Source organism: Saccopteryx bilineata, chromosome 3, assembly GCF_036850765.1.
Source record: "Saccopteryx bilineata isolate mSacBil1 chromosome 3, mSacBil1_pri_phased_curated, whole genome shotgun sequence".
Classification (NCBI taxonomy): domain Eukaryota; kingdom Metazoa; phylum Chordata; class Mammalia; order Chiroptera; family Emballonuridae; genus Saccopteryx; species Saccopteryx bilineata.
The window spans coordinates 217,084,760-217,112,052 of record NC_089492.1 but is presented as its reverse complement, the minus strand read 5'-3'; the positions used below and the strand labels follow the sequence as shown (position 1 = coordinate 217,112,052).

Below are 27,293 nucleotides of genomic sequence, written 5' to 3'. Positions count from 1 at the left end.
AGGTGCGAAATGAGTATCTTTTATTATTCATATTAAACTTTTTTAAAACATACTTGAGAGTATGTTAATTTGTGGCACTTCTTGGCCCCCTAGATAGTTTCACAACGGGGGGCTGGTTGACAGAAGCACCAACAATGTGATGAAAGGCTTGGAATTTTCAGCTATCTCTCCTAAACTCTGGGAGGAGGAGGGACTGGAGGTTCAGTTAATCATCAGTGACCAATGATTTAGTCAATTATGTGTATGTCATGGAACCTCTAGCAAATCATAAATGAGGGAGTTTGGAGAGTGTATGGGTTGGTAAACACACCCATGGCCAGTAAGGTGGCACAGCCACTCCTGCATTCGAGACCTTTCTAGACCTTGTTTCATATACTCTTTATCTGATTGTTAATGTGTATGCTTTATAATGAACTGGTAATAATAAGTAAGGTGTTGTCTAGGGCTCAATGAACCTTTGCTGTAAATTATCAAATATGATAGGGGTCTTGGGAACTCCTGATTAGTATCAAGTTGGACAGAAATGTGGGGGACCTGGGAAAGCCATAATTTGCGACTAGTGTCTGAAATTCAAGAGAAAGTCTTATGAATGAATTCTTATCCTCTGTAGTCTGTGCTAATGGGGTAGTTAATATCAGAATTGAATTAAACTGTAGGACACACCAAGTTGGTACCCACAGAGAATTGCTCAACCAAACATTTTTTGTCAGAAATGTTGTAATCAGAGAAATGGTAGAAAAAAATTATTTAATAAATTATGTTATATTATAAAAAATTGTTTAAAGGCCAGTCAGTCATCTAGAATGTAATAAATTTAAACCCTATATTATATTACATTATAAATTGAATTATTGTTCATAAATTCTTGAAAATATAAAATAATATTATTCTGAAAAATAATCTAGGAGATTACATATAATAATCCAGGTTTGGGGGTGTCCTGCTTCCTAAAACTGAAAATGTAGAAGCTGTAAATGAAAGAAAGGCATATTTGACTATAAAAGACTATTTTTCAAATCTTTGCATGGCAAGTGATACCAAAAATAAAAAATCAATAGGCAAAAACATACATTTAAAAAGATCATAACACAGACTAAAATAAGAGGATTGTATCTGTAATATACAAAGATGTTTACAAATTCACTAGATAGGAATAAAAATTCCTTTAATAAGTAAGCTGATGATGTCAAGAGATAATTCAGATGAGCAAATCAAAATGATCAGTAAACATATAAAGCTGCCCAAACACAGTAGTCCAAAAAAAGCAGTAAGTATTAACAAAATAGCATCATTTTACACCTAACAGAAAAAAAAAATTAAATCAGCCAACAAAGTATTATCGGTGGGTATGTGGAAAATATCTTATCATAGCCTTTAAAACAATCAAGCAACCTTTATTTGTGCATGTACTTTCTGACACAGTATCTCACTCCTAGGAATCTGTTCCTTTGAAAAAAAATTACATAAGCTTTTATGTACCTAGATATCGAGAGCATTGTGCGTCATGGAGAAAAAACATAAATACAATTGTATTTGATCTAATTATAAAGACACAGTTGAGAAATATTCTGCATTCTAGTACAACTGATCTAAACTTTTTAAAAAATTCAATGTTCTGAAAGACAAAATTAAATAGAGAAATATTCAAAATTCAAGGGGAACATAGATGTATGACAACTGAATATAAGTCAGGATACTTGATTGGATCCTAGATGTAAAACAAAGCTAAAAAGGATATAAATGGGAAAATGGAGGGCATTTGCATAAGACTTCTTTTAGATAACTGTAGTAATGCTAAATATCCTAGGTATGATCAAGGTTTTGTGGTTACATTGGAGGTCATCCTTATTCTCAGATACATACTGAAATATTTAGGTCTAAAGTATAATAATGATAACAACTCTCAAATGGTTCAGTTGAATGTTAAAAATCGGTTAATATAGGAGGTACATGGGTGTTTATTCTATTATTCTCACAACTGTTCTATGAGTTTAATATTGTCCAAAATGAAAAGAAAAAATAAAGAATTGAAACATTTATTAAGAAATTACCACCAAACAAAACAAAATCTCTTCAACAAAACAAAATGAAACCTTGAGTTGGTGTTACCCAAGTCTAAAACTGCAGTAGAAGGACACAGAGAGGTTTCTAACCCTTGGGAACCTGCAGGATTTCCCCCTGAGATCATGAAAAATGTGGAGCCATTATTCAAGAGAGAAGAGAGTGATGGTGGACACAACTCTTAGCCCTGCTTTCTGCTTCGCCTGTGAATCCTATCTGCACAAACAGTGAGATTCCTTTTTATATTCTCTATATTCTGGTAAAAAGTGAAATATACACTCTAGACTCACACAGTGTCTACTTCTAACTGCCTCTGTTTGGGTGAATTAAAATCTGACCTTGAGCCAATCAAGCCTCTCCTGGTGATATTTAAGACTAATCATAGTGACTATGCCAACCAGTGAGGAAAAAGAAAAGAAAGCAACAGCAAACAGTAAATCTTACTAGTGCTTACCCGTATTGCTATGAAAATCTTTTCAAAATAATCAAGTTAACACTCAATTTAATGACTTTGTACCCTTTGGAAAATGAGGTAATTCATTTGGAAATTCACTAGACATTCTTTGAGGAAATGGGTACTAGATATGTATATATTGATTGACACCTGGTACATCTGAGATACTGCATACCAAATTTTAGCCTGCAGAAAATTTTTACCAAGAAGTTATAAACCTCTGAAAATAGAGGTTAATAGGAAATGCTGAAACATCCTTAATGACAAGGTTGCTACGGCAACAATATAAGCTTACCACTAGCATCAAATATCTGCTGCATTTAAGGCTCCTTGTCTCTTTTGATAAGTTTTTCCTGAGTAAAATAAAAGCATCAATTGACTTGCTCGGGAAGACCCTTCTCCCTGTGTCACAGAATTGGTGACTTCTGTGTAATTAGGTGAGCTAATCAGATGAGAAGAATAAGATAGAAAAAAAACAGAGTATGCCCAAAGCACCATTTTCCAATGTAACTGGGTCACTGTAACCCAGGGCATTAGGAGTAACACTTTTAAGAAGCAAGACGAAGGCTGGGGAAAAAAATAAAACAGCTGAATTAGCATGCAAAAAGTAATCATGCATAGTCATTTTTTTTTCTTGGAAAGGGCTGAAACAATAGGCCAGACAAATTTTTATGAGATTTAAAAAAATTCATTTTTAGTCATTCTAAAACACTGGTTCACAGAGTGCGGTCCACAGTGCTCCTCTAGGTGGTCAGCAGCCTCGTCCCTTGTGTGACTGATATTTCTCATGTGAATATGTGGCCCTTCTGTGTCTAGCAACTATTAATAATGTACTTACTTTATGTAATCAAAAACAGGCATTACTTTATTGGCACCCCATCCAAAGCTCATCATTCTTCTTGTTAATTCCAGAGGGGGTTCTGGGCAATACAAACAGAATGGGCATGGACTACCCAGTCTAAAGTGTTTTTTCTTTATATTCATACCTGGTTGGAATGGGTCATTTTAGAATAATATGAACACATGGCCATGGGATTTTAACACTTTGTCTACATTTATTCATCTCAAAAGTGTTAGAAAAAGTGAAGAAATTCTCATTTTATAAGTGATGAAAATGTAAAAGTAAATATCAAATTGTTCTCTTCAGGCCCAGAATAATGGATTTGAAACACACAGCCTGAAGTCTTGAGGTTTCCTCTCCAAGGGCAGACATACTGCACTGAGTCCAATTCTTAGGCCTATCTCCCTGACTTTTAGGGACTTCTAAGCTAACACAAGTTATGAAATGATAAGCTCGAGGACAGAGTGAGGGGGGAGGGGCTCCACTGTCCTGCCACGGAACGAGCATGGGAGGCCACGACCATCAGCAGATGCCTAGGTAGAGATTGGGCGTTCATATGAAAGTAGCTTTAAGTGAAGCTTATGATCAGCTTCATGAACAAGGTTGGTAAACACAGAGAGAAGGATTATTTTTCCTGACCACTAGTAGGGTTCATGCTGGGCATACTAGACCATGTGATTAAAATTCATCTAGATTTTTGGTGGCAGACACTGCAGTAGTTCACCAGAATCTACTCTTTCATCTTTTATAATGATAATATACCTTCCAGCTTCCCTTACAGCTAACTAGGTTCCAGCACTTGCACTTGAGTGGAAATGATACATGCATTTCTAGGTCTGAGCCTAACTAAGAACACTGGTGCTTATTCCTCCTCTGACTAGCTGAGCATGAGTCAGCTTGAACCGTGAAGGTAAGGACGATATTCCAGGGGATGGTAGAGCAACAGCATGGAAGAAATCAGAGTCTCTGAATGAACACGTGGTTCAGAACTTTACCTGTAACCTGCCTACTTACCTGAGGTCTATTATGAGAAAGAGCATTACCCACTATTTTCCATAAGCAATGTTATTTTTTGGTCTTTTTTTTACAGCAGCTTAGTCCTACTTTAATATTCTTTCCAGGGGTAGAATTTCTACCATACAATAGCACTGACGCTTGCTTATTTCTATTTTTAGTGGCCATTTTAGCCACTGAATTTCAGCCTCTATAACTACAAAATGATGTCTCCAAAATCAAGTGTATATTTTTTAATGAATGTCTAGAATGATGGAATTGTGAGCATGTGTGAATGACATTAAATGGTTGGTATTTCTTACATCTTGGAGGCCAAGCATAGTCCAATGTGAGTTTGATCAATTAGGGAAATTGGCAGGAAAACCTAGAGGAAAGTAAAATAGGGCAAGGGCAACATGTGACAGTCAGGAGCCAGGAACAAAATGCAGAGATGAAAGGTAGGGTGTGTCTAGATAGGCACCAAGACAACAGAAAGTCTGCAGTAATTGCAAACCTATGAATGAATACCAGTCTGCACAATAGTGCTGTTATTTAAAAGGCTAACATATTAACAGGAGTATGACTCACCAGTCCAGGAAGCAATGTTTCCTCTGTACAGACAGTGGTAAAGACCTTATTAAAGGATGTGTCTAGTTTTGTTCTTCACACTTTAAGAGGAATGTAACAAAACTGGAGAAAGTCCACCAAAGAGTAACAAAAATGATAAAGAGCTGAGAAAATAGAATCTGAGAGGAAAGGTTAATAACTAGGGCTGTTTGGGCTAAAGGAACAAGAAGGCTAAAGGGTGACTTAATATCTGTTTAAGTATCTGCCAGGTTCTTCTAATGAACTTGCTGACTAGCAAGGTCCACACGGAACTAATGAGAGAGTAAGGGGGACATTTATACTGGAGCCTTAGATCTATATTAGATACAAAGAAACATTTAGTGGGGAGAAAAATAGTTGTACACAGAGGCAGTCTATGAAGAAATTTGGTGTAAACACTTTTTCTTTAAGATGTCTAAGATTGCACTACAGTGGAATTTACTTGATATTAGAGGCAGGAAGGTGACAAGGCTAAGCCAGCTATGGAGATAGGTCCTTTTTGCCTTCCAGAGGGATAAATGAAGAAAGGCTTACTGGGTGTCTTTTATAAAGCTGCTGCCACGGGGGGGAAAATGTTTATATCCATTAAACTCACTTCCATTTTCAACCCCAGTTTTATGTATGGGATTTGGGTGAAAAAAGAAACAGTGGAAGGTAATTTTAAAATATGATCCACAGACCTTTGGGGTATAGCCGAGACATTTTTAGAAGTCTGCAAGGTCAAAACAGTTTTTACAAAATACTAAGATGTTATTTGTCATTTCTACCGTAATAATTTTTGCACCGGTAATGTGAAAGCAATGGGGGGAGGGAAGCCATCAGTTCTCTGGCAAGAATTAAGGCAGCGGTATCAAACTATAATAGTAGGCATTGTATTCTTCACTGACAGGTACTCAATGTAAAGAAAAAAATAAAAGAAAGTTTTCAAAAATGCCAATTTTACTAAAAAATATTGATGTTAATGGTAAGAATTATTAATTTCATTAAGCCTTACCCTCTACTGTGCCTCCTTTTAATACTGTGTTTATTCTGACAAAATGGAAGTTAGCAAAGGGAAATTCTGCTGCACACTGAAGCCTGTTGGTTGCCTCCGAGGAAAGCACTGGCCGCACTGAATTGGGAGCTAAACCTGCTGCGCGTTCTCTGTGAACATCATTTTTACTTAGAACAATTGGCAGACAAACTTAGTTATTCATGCTCAGGTATTTGGCAGACCTTTTATCAAAAATTAATCAAACAAACTTGTCACTTCAAGGAAAATATACAGTATTTGTTGGCAGTGATAAAAATCTGAGTTGTCAAATCAAGAAGAAATTTAGAATTCTAATTTCAAAAATGAGAATTTGGGAACAACTTTAAATTTGGATAGCTTCCCAAGACTTAAACATTTTGCTCATGAGATGGGTGAGGGTATTCATAAGTGTGATTTTTATTGAATAAGGAAATGTGTCAACATTTAGAAACTCTACATTACTCTATGAATAAATATTTTACAAATTTCTAACGTAAAATGTTACAAAATTATGCCTGGGTAAAAGATCCATTCGAAATGCAAATTAATCCAATAATTTTAATAGAATAGTGTATGAATAGTTACAATATGGTTTCAGATTCCACTTTGCAACTAACCTTAAGAAACTAAACATTTGTCAAACTGTGGCATAATATCAAAGAAGAATATCCATAGGTGTTTATTAAATTATCCCTTGTTTTCAAACTATGTATTTGCTTGAAGCCAAGTTTTCTTTACATACTTCTAAAGAATATATTGCAGAAGATTGAATATAAAAGTGAAGATTCTTCAGCTACTCCCTTATCTTTCTGGTATTGGCACCAACTATTTACATGGCCCCTGGCGAAGTAAATATCTGACAGATAGAAAGGTAGTCATCTTACCAGGTGTGCATAAATAAAGAATGGCATGAAAGGAGAATACTAATTCATTTATCAAATACTCTATTTAGCCAGATCAAGTGGTGGCACAGTGGATGGAGCATTGATTTGAGACACTTAGGACCCAGGTTCAAAACCCTGAAGTTACCTACTGGCTTAAGCATAAGATTAGACATGACCTCATGGTCATTGGCTTGAGCCCAAAGTTTGCTGGCTTGAGCCCCAGGTCTCTGGCTTGAGCAATGGGTCATTGGCTCAGGTGGAGTACCCTGGTCAAGGTCAAAGCACCTATGAGAAGCAATCTGTGAACAACGAAAGTAATGCAACTATGAACTGAGGTTTCTCATCTTTCTCCCTTCCTATCTCTCCCCACCCTTTGTGTGGTTAAGACAAAAAGTACTTTGTTTACCTATGGTATCCAATTGGCTGTAGCCACTTTCCTTTTCTATCATGAGAGTCCCAGGAATATCACATTCCTGAGAACAAAATAGCATATCATGGAGTTTGTGAGGTTGTATAGCATTCTCAGTATGATTCACATGCCATCCACAGGCAAATTTAACAAAGCGAACCACTTTACAAATAGAGAGGGTGAAATTCTCCAGTTATCACAGATCTTGTAGGTAATATTAGGTGCTGGATAATAACTTGATGTATCTTTGTTTTAAACTTTCTGTGGATTCTGCATATTTTCTCCTCTTGCAGCTGTAGAAGTTGATTGAGTTAATATAAGTCTGGTTATCTGGACAAAGGTGAATGTAAAACATTTGAGAGACTGATTTTGGACTTCAAGCTTTACATAGAGAATATCTGATTTTAAGGGTGTTTGGTGAAAATGTCTTCCCAATTACTTTCCAACATCTGATAATAATGGATGTGATAGAACAGGTTTCCAAGGAAACAGACTCTGAAATGGAGAGTTGCATGCAGATGCTTTATTTATCGGGGAACAAAAGGGATTAGGTGAAGGAGAAAAGAATGGGCAGGGGGAGAAATTTCAAGAGTGGCCTCAGGCAATTCCATGGGAATGTCTGGCGTTGGGATGGCTCTTCAGAATTGCCTTGAATTAAGGAAAGAGGGCCAGGCCTCTGAACCTGGAGTCTATCAATAGGTTCAGGAAAGAGGTTGTAATCATTTGTAAGGACAGAAATGAACTCAGCCATGAGGGGCCAGTGGCTAACAATGTTCCTGCTATCAGATCCTGAAGGATCTGGGTGACACATGACAGCATCCATTATAATGGACATTCTCTACTCTGACATTTTGTATTTTCTTATAGGTTAAGTGGGCTAACACTGCAAACCTGGACTTACATTTTCTTAAAAGTTTTTCTATCTAATGTAATATCAGTTATTGTCTATACTAGCAACATGGAGGGAAATGAATATCATAAGATACATGGAAACAAGAGAGAATTTAGAAAAAGTCTGGACCCTGGCTGGTTGGCTCAGTAGTCAAGTGTTGGTCCCACATGTAACAGTTCCAGGTTCCATTCCTGGTCAGGGCACACAGGAGAAGTGACCATCTGCTTCTGCACCCATTCCCTTCCTCCTTCTCTATCTCTCACTCTCTCACTCTGTTTCTCTCCCACAGCCATGGCTCGAATGATTTGAGCAAGTTGATCCCTGGTGCTGAGGATGGCTCCATGACCTCGCCTCACGGTTAAAATAGCTCGGTTGCTGAGCAATGGTGCAGGGACCCCAGAGGGGCAGAGTACCACCTGGTTGGGAGTGTGCCTGGTGGATCTGGGTCCAGGGATATGTGGGAGTCTGTCTCTGACTCCCTGACTCTCACTTAATAAAAATAAAATAAAAAAGGAAAAGAAAAAATCTCCTAGAAAAAGACCTCTGAAATTGAAGCAAAGTCCAGTTTCACATGCTGATTTGAGGAAGCTAAAAGGAGAATAATTTATTTTTTGAGATAGACTAATATTCAAACTATAGCTCCCAAAATGTCTACTGATACTGTGACATCATAAAAATTCCACAATTCATATTGGCTTCTTCACCTTTTAATATTTTCTCAGAACCTGTAAGTAAGGGCTGCTTTATGGAAAACGGGCCTTGATAGTGGCAAAAAAGGAAAGGTAGAAAATTAGAACTGAAGGCACTTTAAAGTTTATCAAAGTTTAACATTATAGATAAGAGGTAGTAACAGCTATTTTCTGAGTGTGTGCATTTTTTCAATGCTGTGTTATTCAAATTACATATATCTTTGTCTTTTTCCTTACCACGTTTCTGCCAACTAGTTATTGTTATGTTCATTTTGCAGATAAAAAAAATGAAAATTCACAGAGTTCAGGCTATATTCCCAGGTCATATAGCAAGTCAATTACTAAACTGGAATCAATCCTCAGGTCTGTTTGATTTGACCCTCAAAACTGCACTTAATAGCTACTTAGACAGATAATCCTGAGGATTTTTTTGTTTTTTTGTTTGTAGTTTTCTGAAGCTGGAAACGAAGAGGCAGTCAGACAGACTCCCGCATGCACCCGACCAGGATCCACCCGGCATGTCCACCAGGTGGCGATGCTCTGCCCATCTGGGGCGTTGCTCTGTTGCAACCAGGGTCATTCTAGTGCCTGAGGCAGAGGCCATGGAGCCATCCTCAGCACCCGGGCCAACCTTGCTCCAATGGAACCTTGGCTGCAGGAGGGGAAGAGAGAGACAGAAAGAAAGGAGAGGGGGAGGGGTGGAGAAGCAAATGGGCACTTCTCCTGTGTGCCATGGCCGGGAATCGAACCCGGGACTCCTGCACGCCAGGCCAATGCTCTACCACTGAGCCAACCAGCCAGGGGGATTTTTTTTTCTTTAAAAAATTTTATTAATTAAATTTATTGGGAAGGCATTAATTAATTAAAGGATATAGCTTCTAATTTTATAATTCTATAATATATTATCTGTCTATTGCACTGTGTGCTTTTTTTTAGTAACTTTAATTTTTTTTTAATTCAAGAGTAGTGTTGATATCTTATTTATAATGCAGAAAATTAATTAGTAAGCTATTTGACTTTTCCCATCTCATGAGTTTTTTTCTTGGGTCATTTTGTGATTTTTTGGAATATATGATATAAATATTATAAATGATAGGCTTATAATTGAAATGTTCTTTTTAACTGTTTTATTTAAAATGCAGTCACAAGTAATGGTCAAATAGGTTTTTCTTAGTACATGGGTAATCTTGGTGTACTGGATATTCTTAATACCTCTTTGGGCACCAGATATTTGAAAGGACTTGGAGATAGAGCATTAAAAAAAAAAATTAGTGAATCTGATAAGATGTTTTGCTTAGTTACTTTTATTCTGCTAAATCCATTGCTCAGACTGCATGTTGCCATATTTTCTTCTTTTTGCCCATTTAAAATTGTCTTTGTTGTCATTTCAAAAATTTTTAATTGAAGTATACTATACATGCAGAAAAGGATATTATACATATATTTTTATTAAAGCATATTATACATGCAGAAAATACAGTATATTATACATACAGAAAAGTACTTATACCACACATGTACAGCTTTATCAATTTCTTGAATCTGAAAACATTCATATGTACAAGCCCTTTGTACTTTTTAAAATCAGAGGTCATATGTGTCAGTATTATTTTGTTTGGAGGGGGCAAAAGCCATAAAATGTAATTTATCTTGGCCACCTTCCCTACTTCTTCTCACCTCTGGGTAGAGGCAAATGGCTAGTAGTCTCAGGTTTCATAAGGACAAGAGTAAGGAGTTCCTTGGACAGGATAAAAGTTAAGAAGAGTAAAAATAACAACTGGATAGATTGAAGAGGAATTTGATAACCCTGGGATGCAAATATATTGTCATGAAAAAGACTTGGAAAAGGAGTGAAGAGGTATTTATTTTAATCTGTTTGAATAGCCCTAGAAAAAGTAATTTTGGACATAAATGTGATAAATATTACAGAAATGGAAGCAATAGAACATGCCAACCATTGGCTGTAAGGTGCAGAGGAGAGTAAGGAGCCAAACACGGCTCCAGAGTTGAATGCCAGGTTTTGGAGGGAATGTAGTAGAGAATTTCAAGACTGTCGATAATAGTAATTGTTTTACAAGAACAAAAAGGAGGGACCAAAAGCCATCCTTGGATTTATTTATTGGAGCAGAAAGCAAATCTTAAGGGGGGGGAGTTGGTGGCAGGAGTGTAGAAACAGTCACTGTAAACTACTCTCCCCATTCAAGGAATTTTTCAAGAAAAATCCAGGGAGTACCTAAACCAGGAAAAAAAGAAAAAAGAAAAGAAAAAAACCCTGTTATGGGGATATGTAGATAACTGATGTGATAGTCTTAAGGGAAGAGGGAAGGCTTGGCTAGGTGAAAGGCTTAACATGGGAGAGAACAGCACTTTCCTATGGGATCAGAAAGAAAAAGTTGAGCTTTTAGATGAAGAGAAAAAAAAAAGAAGAGGAAGAATCAAGCATTGGCCTTGATTTTTTTCCTAAGAAGTAGGAGATGGCATCAGATAAGAAACTAAGAGTAAGAGGAAATCTTGAACTTGACACCATAGGAAATACAAAGAACTGTAAATCACGGATGAGAACAAGTACTGTCAAGCAACAATGAGGGCCCAGCTGACTTCAGATAGCTCAGAGCTGTAGTGGAAACAGTCAACCTGGCTCTGTGACTTTATTAGGCAGCCTGGGACTGGGAGCTGAGATGGCAAATGATGGTATTTACCCATTCTTGGGGATTGGAACAGCAGCTCGGGGCAAGTGAATGTGGAAATCTAATGAAACGGCTGACCCTGGTGTCAAGGCTGGTTAGGCAAGCAAATGAGGCCAGAAGAAGGACTGATGAACTGAGACAACAGTGAGCTACCAAGGGACAGGGAGGGGAGGGGGAATAATGAGACTGAGGACAGATTTCATTAGAAGTGAAGAGATGAGAGATTTCTAATGATAGGAGTTTTTGGTCAGAGATTATTGTAGCTTTGATTCAGATCATGTTAGAAGAGAAAGGGAAGGAACAAGTATGACAATGCTAGGTCCTGAGCTTGGGGGTGGGATTGGCCTTGACCAAAGCTTGTTATTTTTATAGTTGTTTGTTTTAAAGGCAACTTTGTATAAGTCTTTGCAAATGCCATTCCGAGGACTCTATATCTGAAAGGTCTGACAATTCTTGTCTGCAATGATTTTTCAAATTAATAACCACTTTACGCCTTCAGAAACAAGGTCACTTTTATAAATAAGGATCCTCTTAAAACTCAAAGCAAACCAGAGTAACTTTCTTTTTAACAATAATGAACCTGTGGGACAGAGTAGTTTAGTAATTTACCTGAGGTCACAAAGAGACTAAAAGTCAATAAAGGGGAAATTCGGGCAAGCCATCTGACTCCAAGGTCAGGGTACCTTCAAGTTTGGTGCCCTGGGTCGTAGTTAGGTTGTGTTATCTGCCTTCCATTAATAATGCTTCAGTAGTTTCTCTAATCTTTGAGACCTGTGGACATGTGGTTATTTTAAGCTAATTTTCACAGCTGACTTAATCCTAGTTCAAAGATGAATATATGTTTAATTATAATTATAATTATACTTTCACATTTTGCAAAAATAGTTGTCAATTTGTATTAAATAAACAGAAGCAGTATCAATTTTCAGGCATGATTATTTGAGCGCATATACTTTTATCTTAACAATTACTTGAAAGCAGATAAAATAGGAATTAAAAGAAAGTATTTAGGCCCTGGCTGGTTGGCTCAGTGTTAGAGCATTGGTCTGGCATGCAGGAGTCCTGGGTTTGATTCCCGGCCAGGGCACACAGGAGAAGCACCCATCTGCTTCTCTAGCCCCCCTCCTTCCTCTCTGTCTCTCTCTTCCCCTCCTGCAGCCAAGGCTCCATTGGAGCAAAGTTGGCCCGGGCGCTGAGGATGGCTCTATGGCCTCTGCCTCAGATGCTAGAATGGCTCTGGTTGCAACAGAGCAACGCCCCAGATGGGCAGAGCATCGCCCCCTGGTGGGCATGCCGGGTGGATCCTGGTCGGGCGCATGCGGAAGTCTGTTTGCCTCCCCATTTCCAACTTCAGAAAAATACACACACACAAAAAGAAAGTATTTACATATAAGGAAAACTTGACTGATGTTAATATTACAGACACAATATTGACTCCACTGTTAGGGTTTTCTCATTTGGAGAGAGTGGCAAGAATGCATGGCAAAAATCATGTCTGCCTACCTTTTCCTGTCAAGGTTGTGGCAGATTATAGAATAGGGTGCAAATTTCCATCTGTGTTGTGATAGGATATAAACTTTATGCTTCGTCAAACTAACTGGGCTTCCTGTCTACAACATGAAGGGTAGATTGAGAAATAGTTATGTACACAAGAGGCTGATTGTCAAAAAGTCAAAACACATTGACTTTTTGTTGTGAGCTTTAAATCTTGAGAGTTTGAAGATTTCCCTAACCCATGTTTTTACAAAGAATATTGTGCTGAAACTATCCTAACTTTGGTTTGTTTGTTAGTATGATAAAGCTGTAGAAGATTATTGTTCAAGCTGGGGCATCAAGTGATTGCTAGATGTTCCAGCTATAGTATATCACACTGATGAGTAACCATTTAAAAAAAAAAAGTGACTAAAGACAGATGACTTTCCAAATGTTATCATAACCTTGACAAACAGAAAGATTCAGACTAAGAAGCAGAAAATGATGGTAAGTGAGTAATCTTTTCCAGGTCTTGGTGAGGTCTAATAAATTATCTTTAGTAACCAGAATATTAATGTTAGTTCTTTTTTTTGCCTTGTCTTACACATTCCTCTAGCTTATTAATATTTCTTTTCCTCTACTGTATAGTGAAAAATTTCTTCACTAAATGTTTTTTAAATGTTGTTTATTTTTTATTTTGTGGGCATTTCAATATTGTAGATCAAAAACAAGTCAACTTGCTTAATTAACTCTGTGAAAGACATCTTCAAGATCTTAGCATTATACTCTCACTGCTGTCCCTTAGTAGTATCTAGGACATTTATAGGAATAAGAGAAAATGTTGTAGAGAGATTAGCATAATTAAAATGTGATGGAAAACCATAAGAAACATGGAAAGTAAATATACATAATATATATATTAATGTGAAGCATGAGTTTGGGACGAATCAATAATATGTGAAGAATGAGTGGTATAAAACCTACTAAACCAAAGTAGTAGTAACTAGTCAGGTAATTAATGATAAATTTCATGGAAAATTTAATGGATCGTTTTGTTCATCAGCAGCTTGGGAAATTTTATATACTTAACAGAAAATTGTCATTACTATTTATTCACACTTGTGGAAGTAAAGAGTAGTAAATTTACTTTTCAGTAAAGTTTCAACCTCTTCTTCTTCTCTTCTTGAACTCTCCGTTTGCCTGGGTGACAAAATCTAGAGTGGACAAATTACCCCATTGGATTGGAACATATAATTTAAAAGTATATCAACTTAATTAGAATTGGTGTTACTTCTCTGGGCCTCACTTATTGATAGGGAGCATTGGACTTGTTAATCTTTGTCCTTCCAACATTAAAGCTCAATTACTTTTTTATTCCAATTGTCCTCACTTAACCCATGTGGCAAGAGAATGGAGCAACTTCTTAGAAGCAAAGATACAGGTGCTTTGGTCATTAGCCATTCAGTCAATTCAGGGCACCGGTCTAGATAAAACAAGAATTTTCATGATTTAAATTATTCCATAATCTTGTAATGGTCTTTGTAACCCTCAAAAAATCTATGTTTTACAATTTCTGGATTTATTGGTCTCATGAAAAATTAGGGGTTTATGTTAGATGATGTCCAAATCTACAATTTTTAGAATGCTTGAATCTGGAAGAGAGCTTTTTTTTAAAAAGCTGGTTTTAACCACACTCAGTTTTATAGTTTTGTTTTGTTTTTGTTGTTGTTATTCTGTCCTTTAAACAAGAGAATTATGTAAGTTAATATTTAGGTTTTTGTAACATGATAATTTCAGTCAACCATCAATTGCTTTTGATTATTTAATCATGGAATGATAACTACCAAACAACTTAATGTTTTTATTCCATTTTTCTTCTGAATAATTTGAAAACCTCTAATTAGTTTTAGAACCAAGCAAAATACCAAAATCTAAAATGAAAAATAGTTAAATTAAGAAGTCGTATTATATATCATGTTAGGGGCCCAATAAATTTCTTTTCATTTAAAACTGAAGAAAATGATTTTGAAAAGTAAATACTTAAGGAAGCAAAAAAATATGATATGTTGGTATATTTATATTCTGTTAATAATAAATCATATTGTGTGTACAACTAATCTGAATTTTCATTTAGGTAGCTATCTGCTTAGTGATGTATAAAAATATAGTTAAAGCCTGACCTGTGGTGGCGCAGTGGATAAAACGTCGACCTGGAAATGCTGAGGTTGCCGGTTCAAAACCCTGGGCTTGCCTGGTCAAGGCACATATGGGAGTTGATGCTTTCTGCTCCTCCCCCCCCTCTGTCTCTCTCTCCTCTCTCTCTCTCTCTCTCTCTCTCTCTCTCTCTCTCTCTCTCCCCCTCTCTCTCTTTTCTAAAAAAAAATGAATAAAAAAATATAGTTAAATACATTCAGAATTGTATTCTCTTTGGCATTTTTATAGGGAAACTGTCTTTTAAAAATAATTCTAATGTTTACAATAACTAAAATTAGGGACATAGTCTCCTGAAAAGTAGAATGCCAATAGTAAAGAATAATATTTTCTCAGTAGTCTGGAAAATTCTGTATTAACTTATAAATTCATGTAACATTTAATAGTGATAAAATGAGTTTGATGATTATATCATATTGAACAAAGGATAAAATTAAAATCATTTAAACAAGAGTTTTCTGTCCAAATAAGTATTATTGATAATTTAAAAATATTTGTTGATTCTTAAATATTAATAATTTAGCAAAATAATTTTAAAACGTTTGGAATTTAGTTTTTATAGATTAACTTATTTAATGTTGTAACTGAGTGTTTTAAAATGCATAGCTATTGGTTCTTCCCTTTTAGCATGTTATGACTTACTTTTTGTTCAAAAACTCAAATGATGATTAAGGATTTCAAAGACAGCTATTAGGCCCTGGCCGGTTGGCTCAACGGTAGAGCGTCAGCCTGGCGTGCGGGGGACCCGGGTTCGATTCCCGGCCAGGGCACATAGGAGAAGCGCCCATTTGCTTCTCCACCCTCCCCCCTCCTTCCTCTCTGTCTCTCTCATCCCCTCCCGCAGCAGAGGCTCCATTGGAGCAAATATGGCCCGGGCGCTGGGGATGGCTCCTTGGCCTCTGCCCCAGGAACTAGAGTGGCTCTGGTCGCCGCAGAGCGACGCCCCCTGGTGGGCAGAGTGTCGCCCCTGGTGGGCGTGCCGGGTGGATCCCGGTCGTGCACATGCAGGAGTCTGTCTGACTGTCTCTCACCGTTTCCAGCTTCAGAAAAATACAAAAAAAGAAAGAAAGAAAGAAAAAAGACAGCTATTAAATTACAATTATAATTAATTTTTGAGATTTTTTTATATAACAAGAGTCATAGGTTAGTATTATGTACTTTTTCTGATAAGTTTATCTAAACTCATTATAGATACAGATGACAGTTATTGATCTGTACACAGTGATATAGAAAAATATGAAATGATATACAAAATATGTACAGAACATATACATATATGTATATTGAACTTGAGGGGTTTTTTTAAGTTAAATTGTTGCACTTATTGTATCTGCTATTGTTGTTATTATAGCTTGCTTCACACCAAATTGTAACAATGGGCCATCGGTTTTACAGAAAGTGAAGAAAGGTCGGAAGGCTGTTTTAATTCTTCCCAAACCTGGCCAGGGGATAATTCACACATTTTCATTCTCTGAAGCAGGCGTAGTGTCTTTATTAACTTGACCAGCAGAAAGATGTCACCCTCAGTCATATGTCAGATAACCAAAATCTTCTCGAGGTTCTTCAGCTTCACTTTGGTTCCAACCCTGGTTCTGGCCTGTTGGAACATTGCTCAGAAAGTCAGAGAACTCTTGTCTTCTGATACAGACTCCAATGTGCTGGTTCAAAGCCAGAAAGATACTTTTAAATGGAACGGGTGGGGAAGTGACACAACTTGACCAATTCCAAATCTTTGTTCTGTTGCCAGCTTGATCAAAATATTGACCTCCCAAGATATTGATGCATACCCAGGCTTTCCCACTGGGGTGATAGCAGGTGCTCCTGCCGGAAGAATCCATCACAGACAGGAGCACAGGGTTAGAGGCCCTGTCTTCTCAGACCATAAAAATGGAACCATTTATATTGTTGGGCACTCGGATGATGGAATATTTTGCATCTTCTTGTCTGGAAATGAAGCCTGAAATTTGGTCCCGTGTTTATAATACTTTTCCAAGAATTCATCCCCAGGATCTTTCCACATACTGTCACAGAATCGCAGCAAGCAATGGATAAGATTCTTTCATGCCGTTGAAAATCAAGTTGTTTTTCTACAATTTCCTCTTCTTTTGGAACATCCAGAGAAAGTTGATAAGAAATTGTTGTAAAGTACCTTGATTAACTTCAGAGAAGCTAGTGTGTTCATTTGTTCACAACTTCTGTATCACAATAACAACAGCAAGACTCTGTCTACATCAACTGAATGCAAATCAATTACTTTTATTAAGCTAAGCCCTCACTAGATTGATGGACTTCTCATCACTGAATGCCCCATGGACCTCCTTTGCCTCCACTTTCTTCTCCTGCTCAGCTTCTATGATCTCTTCTTCCTTGACCCCTGTCGGCACCTCTTCTTCCTCCTCCTCCTCGGGCTTCCTGACTGAGGCTATGCTTCAGTTGCAAGTTGGCCGTGGTGAGCGGGAAGCTAGATCCGACGGCAGCTAGCACAGCGGCAGCCTCCACGGGTCAGGATCTGGCGGCGCAGGCCCTGTTGTAGAACTTGAGTTTTCAGGAATTAATCCATGTATTATGAAACTGTAAATAAATTTGAAAATATTCAGTATTCATAACTACAGTATAATTCATTTTTATAAGTGCTAAAATATTATTAGAACACTGCAAAATGTTAAAGATAGGTGAATATATTATATATATGACTAAATAATCAGTCTAGAATTATTTTTACTTAATCATTTATAGCACAACTTTTTAAATGTCAGTTTTCAGATATTTTATTTTAATGCATTTGCTGTCTCTGAATGACATTTCAACATAGATCATTGCATTGACAATAAAAACTAGTTGGGGCCATTAATTTCAATTTAGCAATCATGGTGTTGCTTCAGCTAGCAGCAAACTTCTAACAGACCAAGCATCAATGTCTTCCTACTAATCTATTAAAATGAAATGCTTCAAAAAGATATTAAATAAGGATGTGCCCTCTGGTGTATATTCAGCACTTTGTGGAATCTTATAAACTATACATAAGATCGTCAAGATTTTTACTTGGTAATATTTCATTTTTGTATGATTGCTAATCACTATGAGTATGTGCTACCACAACACCATGTAGTGGTAGATTGTTCATTTGCGTATGGTATAAAAAGCTCTAAATATGAGGAAAGCTTCCACAAATGGGACTTTTCTCATTCTTTTGTGTTCAGTTTGTGGTGCCTGGTTCCTGTGTGAAATGATTTTCAAGTTTTCAAATGAAAGCAGTAAAGAAACACAATATTTACACCCATCTAACTTGTGATTCCTTCATAGCTAGATATAATACAGATGCTAAGTCATTGGTCTGAAAGAGCTTCCACAAATCTATAATAAAATAATTAAATTAGCGAGCTGTGTTTAGATCAGAGACCCTTGGTTGCCAACCCCTAAGAACTCAGGGAATTCAGAACCACAGAAGGATCATTTGGACTCCATTTGGCAGAGACGTCAGACACTCGCTGCTCTTGGGAACATCCTTTTCCAATAACATTTATAGCTCTAGATGGAAGCGAAAAGCACCATATGTTAAGAGTTTCCTGCAAAGCTTCCTGGTAAGAAAGGAAATAAATTCAACTTGTCACATCTGCTCGTGGGCCAATCGAGTAGGATTTTATCACAGCCTTAAGTGGTTTACAAAACTGTCCTGTTATTGACTAAAGGGGCTTTACATTTCATGTTTTTTCAAACTGATGTTCATAATCTAAATCATTAAACTATTTTTCTTTGTTCGACTTGAGCAGCATGCATCATCATTTGCTTCTAAGTAAGGAGAATTATTCAAGCAATTCCACTAAGAATCACATTCCCATAGTACATTCTCCATAGCCCTCCATGGCTTAACTGCTAGAATGCCTACGGATCTCCATTCTACCTCTGTTCCAACCCATGGGTCCTTACATTTTGCATAATTTAGGTTGGGAACTGCATTTAATCAGGCTAAATTGATTATCCACCATTCTTAAAAGTCCCGCCTGGCTCTAACCATGGCAAAGACCCATAGGGTCAGAAAAGATTTTTCTGCCAGAGGCATGGGTAATCACAGGAAAGGTGTTAAAATTTGCATTGTGAGCCACAAGTTTTCCCATAAATTGATTCATCTTTTTACCCTCACAATTAAAAACAAAAGTTAGAACTATGGGCATTTCAGTTTTCTATGATAAGCAATATTCTTCTTAGTTTGCAAAAATACTGAAGATACTACATCATATGTAAACATTCCCTTTGCCTAATTAAGCATAAGTTATATTGATAGCACTTGTTCCTAACTAAAAGTAAGTTTTTGATTTACCAACTCATGGCTTTACATACATGTCTTTTGTAAAGAATGATAAAACTTATTAATAAAGTTTCTGTCAGTTTGAAAGTCAAAGATGTTCTAAGTAAAAATTATGAGCTTCAAACAAGTCTAATTATGTGAGCAATCATATAGGAAGTAAATGTAGTAGGATTTCCGAGAGCCATATGATGAAATGTTCAGCATTTATGTTTGTATACACACATCATTTCTACAGGTGTTTTGTTAAAACAAAATGTTTTGTTAAAACAAAAATTAAACAAATTAGGATAAAGGAAAATAAAGCAGAATAATATGACAGAAGAGAACAATTTAACACACAGCCTATAAATTTATGAATGCAGGCTGTGGATTCTGCTGAGTTTCCTAGTAACCAAAACTGAACAGTTTAATGATTCACATTCCTTTCCATAGGAGAAAAAGATTGTCAAAAGGATTTTTCCACCAATGAGGTCTAGAAGAAATTTCTCTGAGGATCTCCAAAGAATGCTAAATGAGAGAGTCAACTGCATCTCAATCCTTCCCAGAAAAAGCATACAAGTATTGGCATGTTTCATCGAGCTAGCTCCTGTAATATCACTCAGCGTAACTCGTATTGAAGTGCAGTTTATCCAAAACGGTTCTACCAGTGCTGTTGCATTGCACAGTTCTGGAGTGCTGTTCACATAGATGGTACTGAAGCAGCAAGCAAACACATCAACCATTAGAATAGAAGAAAGATGCTGATTTCAGCAATATGGCAATGATCAATAATATCTTTCATGGGCCCTTTTCACAATGGCTATTGAATTTCCTACTATCATCAGTCATTAGACACAAATATATATAAAATATGCATAACATGTATATTATATTTTAGTTTAGTGAGAGAAAGGGAGGCAGAGAGACTCCCACATGAGCCCTAATTGGGATCCAACAGGCAAGCCCACTAGGGGGCGATGCTCTGTCCATCTGGTGCCCTTGCTCTGTTGCAACTGGAACCATTTTTTTAGCGTCTGAGCTGGAGACCATGGAGCCATCCTCAGTGCCCGAAGCCAGCTTGCTCAAGCCAATCCATTCATGGCTGAAGAAGGGGAGGAGAAGGAGGAGGAGGAGGAGGAGGAGGAGAGAGAGAGAGGTGAGAGGGGGTGGGGTAGAGAAGCAGATGGGTGCTTTTCCTGTGTGCCCTGATCAGAATTGAACCTGGGACATCCCTACAACAATTCTACCACGGAGCCAACCAGCCAGGGCCAACTAAAATATATTTTACAAAAGAAACTCTGAGATATTAATAATCATGTACCTATGCTCACTACACTTCTATGGGTGTGTCTGAAACTGCTTTCTCATTTGTTTTCTCCTTTATTATTTAGTAATAGGACCTGCAGACTGCATTTCCCGTTTTCTTGTATAACCAGGTATGGCCTCTAATCAACAGGATGAATGCAGAAATGATATGTGCAACTTCTTATTAATCTCTTTAAATATGTTTGCCACAGGCTTTCTCTTTCCCTCTTTTCCTGCTGGCTGGGAAATGGTGATGGCAGGATTACTGTGGAAGCCAGCTGCTAAAGACAGTGGGATGTCCCACCTACCTTGCATTGCTTACCTGTGGATAGTTAAGGGAAAGAGAAATAAAACTGTCTTATTTAACACTATCTTTTGGGTGTTGTTTTTTTTTTGTTTGTTTGTTTCTGAAGCTGGAAATGGGGAGAGACAGTCAGACAGACTCCCGTATGCGCCGGACTGGGATCCATCCGGCACGCCCACCAGGGGGCGATGCTCTGCCACGACCAGAGCCACTCTAGCGCCTGAGGCAGAGGCCAAGGAGCCATCCCCAGCGCCGCGGCCATCTTTGCTCCAATGGAGCCTTGGCTGGAGGGGAAGAGAGAGAGACAGAGAGGAAGGAGGGGTGGGAGGTGGAGAAGCAAATGGGCGCTTCTCCTATGTGCCCTGGCCGGGAATCGAACCCGGGTCCCCCGCACGCCAGGCCAACGCTCTACCACTGAGCCAACCGGCCAGGGCCTCTTTTGGGTGTTTTTAAAATTAAACACTTCAGTCTAATACAACATCAATGGTAACATCATCTATGTTTCTATTTCTGTGACTTTGAACTAGAGAATTGGAAAGAAGAAAACTGCAAAAGAAGGAAGGAAGGAAGGAAGGAAGGAAGGAAGGAAGGAAGGAAGGAAGGAAGGAAGGAAGGGGAGGGAGAGAGGAGAGAGGGAGGAGGGAAAAAGGATATTGACTCTATTTTAATAGATAATCATATGGGCAAAGATTCATTGACTTAAACATGCATGAATCTGAGTATTTCACCAATAGCAATAATAGAATTTTAGGCAGAGCATTGAATTTGCTGTCAGCATTATCTGCATTCAAATCTCGATCCCAACATTTCCCTGACTTTTCAACCATAGACAAGTGACTAAAACTTCTCAGCCTTACTATCATCTTTAGTGTGAGCATGAGTATTAAAAAAAAAATAGCTATCATTTACTCTATGATGATTCCTAGTCTAAGAGCTTTCCATATGCTATTTTATTTCATCTTTTTTGAAAGCTAAGTATCAGAAACTAATACTATTCACATACTATACCTGAAGAAACTGAGGCAAATTGCCTGAAGTCAAAGCCGGTAAGTGGTGGAGCAGGCTTTTGGCACCAATATCCTTGAGCTCTCGGAGACAAAAAGTACCTTTCTAAATGAGATGATCTTTAAAGTAGTAGTGCCATGCTTGGCTATCTGTGATTCTGTGATTATGGTATTTCTTTTTTTTTCTTCTTTTTACAGAGACACAGAGAAAGTCAGAGAGAGGTGTTGATAGGGACAGACAGGAACAGAGAGAGATGAGAAGCATCAATCAATAGTTTTTCGATGCAACACCTTAGTTGTTCATTGATTGCTTTCTCATATGTGCCTTGACTGTGGGGCTATAGCAGACCGAGTAACCCTGTGCTCAAGCCAGCGACCTTGGGCTCAAGCTGGTGAGTTTTGCTCAAACCAGATGAGCCTGTGCTCAAGCTGGCAACCTCGGAGTCTCAAACCTGGGTCCTCCACATCCCAGTCCGACGCTCTATCCACTGCGCCATTGCCTGGTGAGGCTATAATTCCTTTTTATTAGCAGCTTTCTGATATAAAGAGGAGCGCTTATAAATCATAATGTTATTAGAAAATGCACAATAGCACAAAAGGCAATTAAAAGTTGCTCATACTTCCTTCACTCGTAATTGCTGCTAACATATGCATGCAGACTTCTTTTAGTATCAGATGTTCTTACTTGCTTTTATCACTTGACAACAATAACCCAAGTGCCAGCCGTTTCCTTCTTTCCTCTCCTGCCCTAAACAAAACTCACTTCTAGTTTATAATCCATGCCATGAGGAAGGGTATTTCCCTTTGCTGATTTGGTCCAAGCACTCCTTTGGAGCCACATTCTGACCGTACTTCTCCAAAATTCTTCATTGGTTTGCCCCTCACTTTTTTTTTTCTGGTTTCTGTTGGAGCCCCGGGACACAGTTTTCCTCCAGAATGTTGCTCCAACTTCCCAAACCAGTGGCTAGATTTATGTAAGGCAGACTGTACCTTCCCATCCTTTACTTTGTATTTATTTAGTCTACATCAACTCAATTCAAGCCTGTACATTTGACTTTCTAATGTGTTAAGATAACTAAAGGTAATAACAACAAAAGGAAGAAACTGTAGAAAGTGTTTAGTCATTTTACTCTCCTATAATTTAAAGAAAAAGTTAGTGCCTTCCTTGGATTCCTAGGCATTCTCCAGTTTCTGATCTTATTTCCTAAACTACAGCCTGTGCCAATCTGTGAATGTGCAAAAAATAAAAAATAAATAATAATGGGGGTATGATGTCAGTACATTCTCTGGAGAATGTTATACAGATTAAATTAATCAATATGGTCAACACAATACCTCACATAAGGAGGATGTGATATAAATGCTGTTACTAATGTTACTATTGTAGAAGCAGGAACTAATCTTAGTTTCCTATCTGTACAAAATCATCTCTCTAACACTGGAGAAACTACTTTTTATTATTTGGCAGAACAGTATTAGATACTTTTGTTTATATATATCTTGCCTTTCAAAGTTGGACTGGGCAACCTCCTGGGAATAAGAAACATGGCACTATCTAGCCATGTACCTGTTAAGAATACTCAAGTTGGAGAAAGTTAAGCTAAATCTTGCAGAACTCTAGATTGAAATGATAACTTCTGAGACAGTGTGGGCAGGGCTCCAAGCTAGTTTTCTTCTTTTCACTTGAGTGAACATTTTCCACATCTCTAAATATTCTTGTAAAATTTGATTTTGATTATAGATATGATCAAGAAGACTCTTGACCAGAATCTTCTTACTTTCATGAAGAAATTGGATTTTCAATAAGCTTTAGAAGGAAGCATTGTCTCACAAAATGATCCACTTCTATTGCTCAATGCACTTCATATGAGCTGAGAGTAGATAATTCTTTAAATAAACTGGAGACCTAACTTAGAGTGCAATTATACTTGAGGTAGAATAATTGTATGTGTAAACACTAAGGTAACTGGTCATTTCAATTCAACAATATAGCAAAAATATCTTGAGGACCTGCTGTGTGCTAAGCCTTTTGTAACTGAACATACAAATATTAAACAGACTTCATTCCTGCTCTTAGGCTGTACCTGGAGGATTGCAAAGAAAAGACTCAAATCAGGGGGATAATGAGTTTTACGAGGGTATCAACCAAGTCATTCTGGTTAAACTTTATCACCAATTTAGATGTTACTGAACATAAGAAAAGCTGAAGGAAAAGTTCAGATTGTCTTGAGACAGTCTGTTCCATTTAGCACGTGCTGAAAAATAAGAGGAGCAAACAGATTGGTTAACATGGAATGATCTAGAGCTAAGTGATGAATCATTTTAAGGGAGCAGTGAAATTCACAGAACCTGGGAAATAAAACAGGTGAAGAAAAAGTAGGTCCTTTAAGCTTGATTATAGACCCTTTCTCAAAGTAAAAAAATACTTAAACTGTTTTTAATGAGAAAAATTCTATGAGTGATTCATCAACCAGACACGTCAGTGACATCGTGAATATATAGCAGCACCATCCACTGTATTATTTTTGGATGTGTGCAAACAAACATGAACCTATTTCTATGCTCCAAGGTTATGCATACTTTCTATAAGAAAGTTCTACATTACTTAAATTCTTCCAGAAAACACTAATAAAATTTAATAAAAATAAAAATGTTTACATTATCAATGAAATCTCACCCTGGTCCAGTGGAAAACTCTAGTTCAAAGAAGCAGCAGTTTGCATTAGTTTCCTGTTACTTTAGTATTTGTGTGTGAATTAGTTTCTGCCCCTCTCTCCTGTATTTCATTGGTTCATCTTAATATCATTTCTAGGGAAAAAAAAAACACAACAGTTTAAGTGAAACCTGGGGGTCTTTCAGAAGACAGAAAGTATAACCATCAAATACAAAGCTTGCCAGTAGGCATGAATGGGTTATCAAGTTGACTTTTTTTTTTCCAGTTGTGAAGATGTTAGAGCTGAAGCAAAAGAGGCAGAAATATTTCTAATTATTTTATGTTTGCAAAAAACATTTCATCCATGACTATGTGTACATATAAACAAAATACTTAGCTACCTATGTTTACGTATTTGTCTGTAGGTATATGATACTTCCCCCAACCCCTGGATGCTTTTTGCCTCAAAAATGGCAGTTACATATGTTCCTTTCAATACCTTAATAAAACCAACAGTGTGGATTCTAAAATCAACAGTATTCCAAAATGACAAAAAAAAGATGTCTAGATATATACATAATGTCATCACATTTAGAGAGACAATAGTTAATATTTATTAGATTACATATGTATGCTAAGATGTTTATGACATACCAGGTACTATTTAACTGCTTTGTATATATTAACCTACTCAATCCTCCTAATAACTCTTTGAGTGGGTCATATCAGTGTCACTATTTCATAGGTGCAAAAAACTTAGACATAAAGAATGGGAGTTACCACAAAAGGCTAAGCTATTAAGTCCCCAGATTTCTCCCTCACACTATCTATTCTTAATACTGTGTTAAGATATGTTCTTACATCTGACCAGTATAAGATTGATATAATGCTGATCTGGGGGTGGGAGAGGTTCTTGGAAAGGAAATAGCTTTACATTGGCCAAGCTGGTGTTCCACTACCCACTCTTTGTCATTCCTTTTTAGATCCTAGCTTCACATCACAGTCTTTGTACAGGAGACCTCCCTACCTTGGCCTTGTCCTGCCACACCTCCTCTGCTGGTATAAGAAGGATACCCGGAGTGATTGCCTGACTGTAAGAACAGAAAGATTACTTTAAAAAAAAAAAATTCAAAGCTGAGCTAAACAATAACGTATTTTCCACTATACCGCCTTTCTCTCAGTGCCTCCCGAGGGGGAAGGATCCCTCGCAGGCTGGCTGTCGGCACTGCGTTTCCCCTTTGAACTGTTTGGAATGTCAGGCCCATTAAGAAATAATGTGTTCACTCAAGAAACACAATCAACATAATTGAACATTGTCCACAGGTAAGAGTGTATTAATTTTTTTTCTCTTTCTTGCAGAAATGTGGATGGAAATCACATTCATTCTGCTACAGAATAAAAAGAAATTAGTTTAAATCTATCACAAAATAAACACTTCAGAAATACAAAGTTGCAAAATCATATCATGAGAGCAAGCAGGAGATTCACATCCCGCGGTTTATCACTGATCATTTATCTAATTATTCTTTTCCTGCTTTATAGTAATATAAAAGAAGAAACATGCAGGTCAAACCTTACTGAAATGAGTATCATTATCCCAAAACACGTGTTTAACTGGAAGAGAAAAAAAATTGTAAGTGGTATTAGTATTTCAGAACTTCAGATTCAATGACAGTAAATCAAAAGTGTGTAATTTTTTTTAAACTCTATGGTAAATGGATTTTAATTAAACATTAACCAGGTGTCCATGGGGCTACACAAGTTGGCTATGGTGGTTAAATAGAAGTATGACTTATGGATACCTTGAGCGCTGATGACACACACCTAATCACTATGGGATCCATTATGTGACCAGTACCTTCAATCTTAGTTTATTTAACTTTACATCAGCACTATGCCTAATTGAAGGCACATGAATTTGAAAGAACTTGTTCAAGTCTCTATAGCTGTGAAATTGCAGCCTGGCACACCTGTACCCTTTGTCGGTCTCAGTTTCTTCAGCAGTTAAATGAGTATAAAAATCTGATCTTTCATCGATCTGTGAAGATTAAATGAAAAATAAAGGAAAGACCTGGAATATAATAAATGCTGAACAAATGTTCATTATTATTTCTAAGTTTTCTAAATTTCTTATTTTTATCTAACTTTGATGGAAAGGAAATTAAAATGAATGCAATAATGCATACTCATCTGTATATAAGAAGAAAGGTGTTCTCTTAATACCCAGAGTATTTTGGTAGCTTATTTCAAGAGTGTACGACGACACTGAAGCGCAGAGGGTGCATATGCTTCAGCATTGTTGTCACTTGGACGAGTCCTACTGTCATCAATAAGGGGATGCTCACCAGGTTTAATCAGAGCATAAAAACCTGAGCTTAAATGATTTGCCTTATTCCATTCATTCTTTGTAAAAATAGCTTTCTCTTTGGCTAGTTTGCCATCATCCACTAATGGGTGGATGATTAAGCTAAGGTGCTTTGGTGATAGTTGTTCTGCATGTATATAAATGGTTGATTCTTACTATTGCAAC

The 27,293-nt window shown here is 37.2% G+C and overlaps 1 protein-coding gene across 1 annotated transcript in view; it reads right to left on the bottom strand.

The window, feature by feature from the left end:
• Positions 1-16,519: 16,519 nt before the first annotated feature.
• ERICH6 (glutamate rich 6) overlaps positions 16,520-27,293 on the bottom strand; it is a 90,133-nt gene continuing 79,359 nt past the window's right edge. The window contains 6 exon segments of the mRNA XM_066266530.1: positions 16,520-16,578; positions 16,581-16,858; positions 16,860-17,142; positions 17,145-17,216; positions 17,219-17,361; positions 26,740-26,801. Coding sequence (XP_066122627.1) covers positions 16,520-16,578; positions 16,581-16,858; positions 16,860-17,142; positions 17,145-17,216; positions 17,219-17,361; positions 26,740-26,801 — 897 coding nt within the window.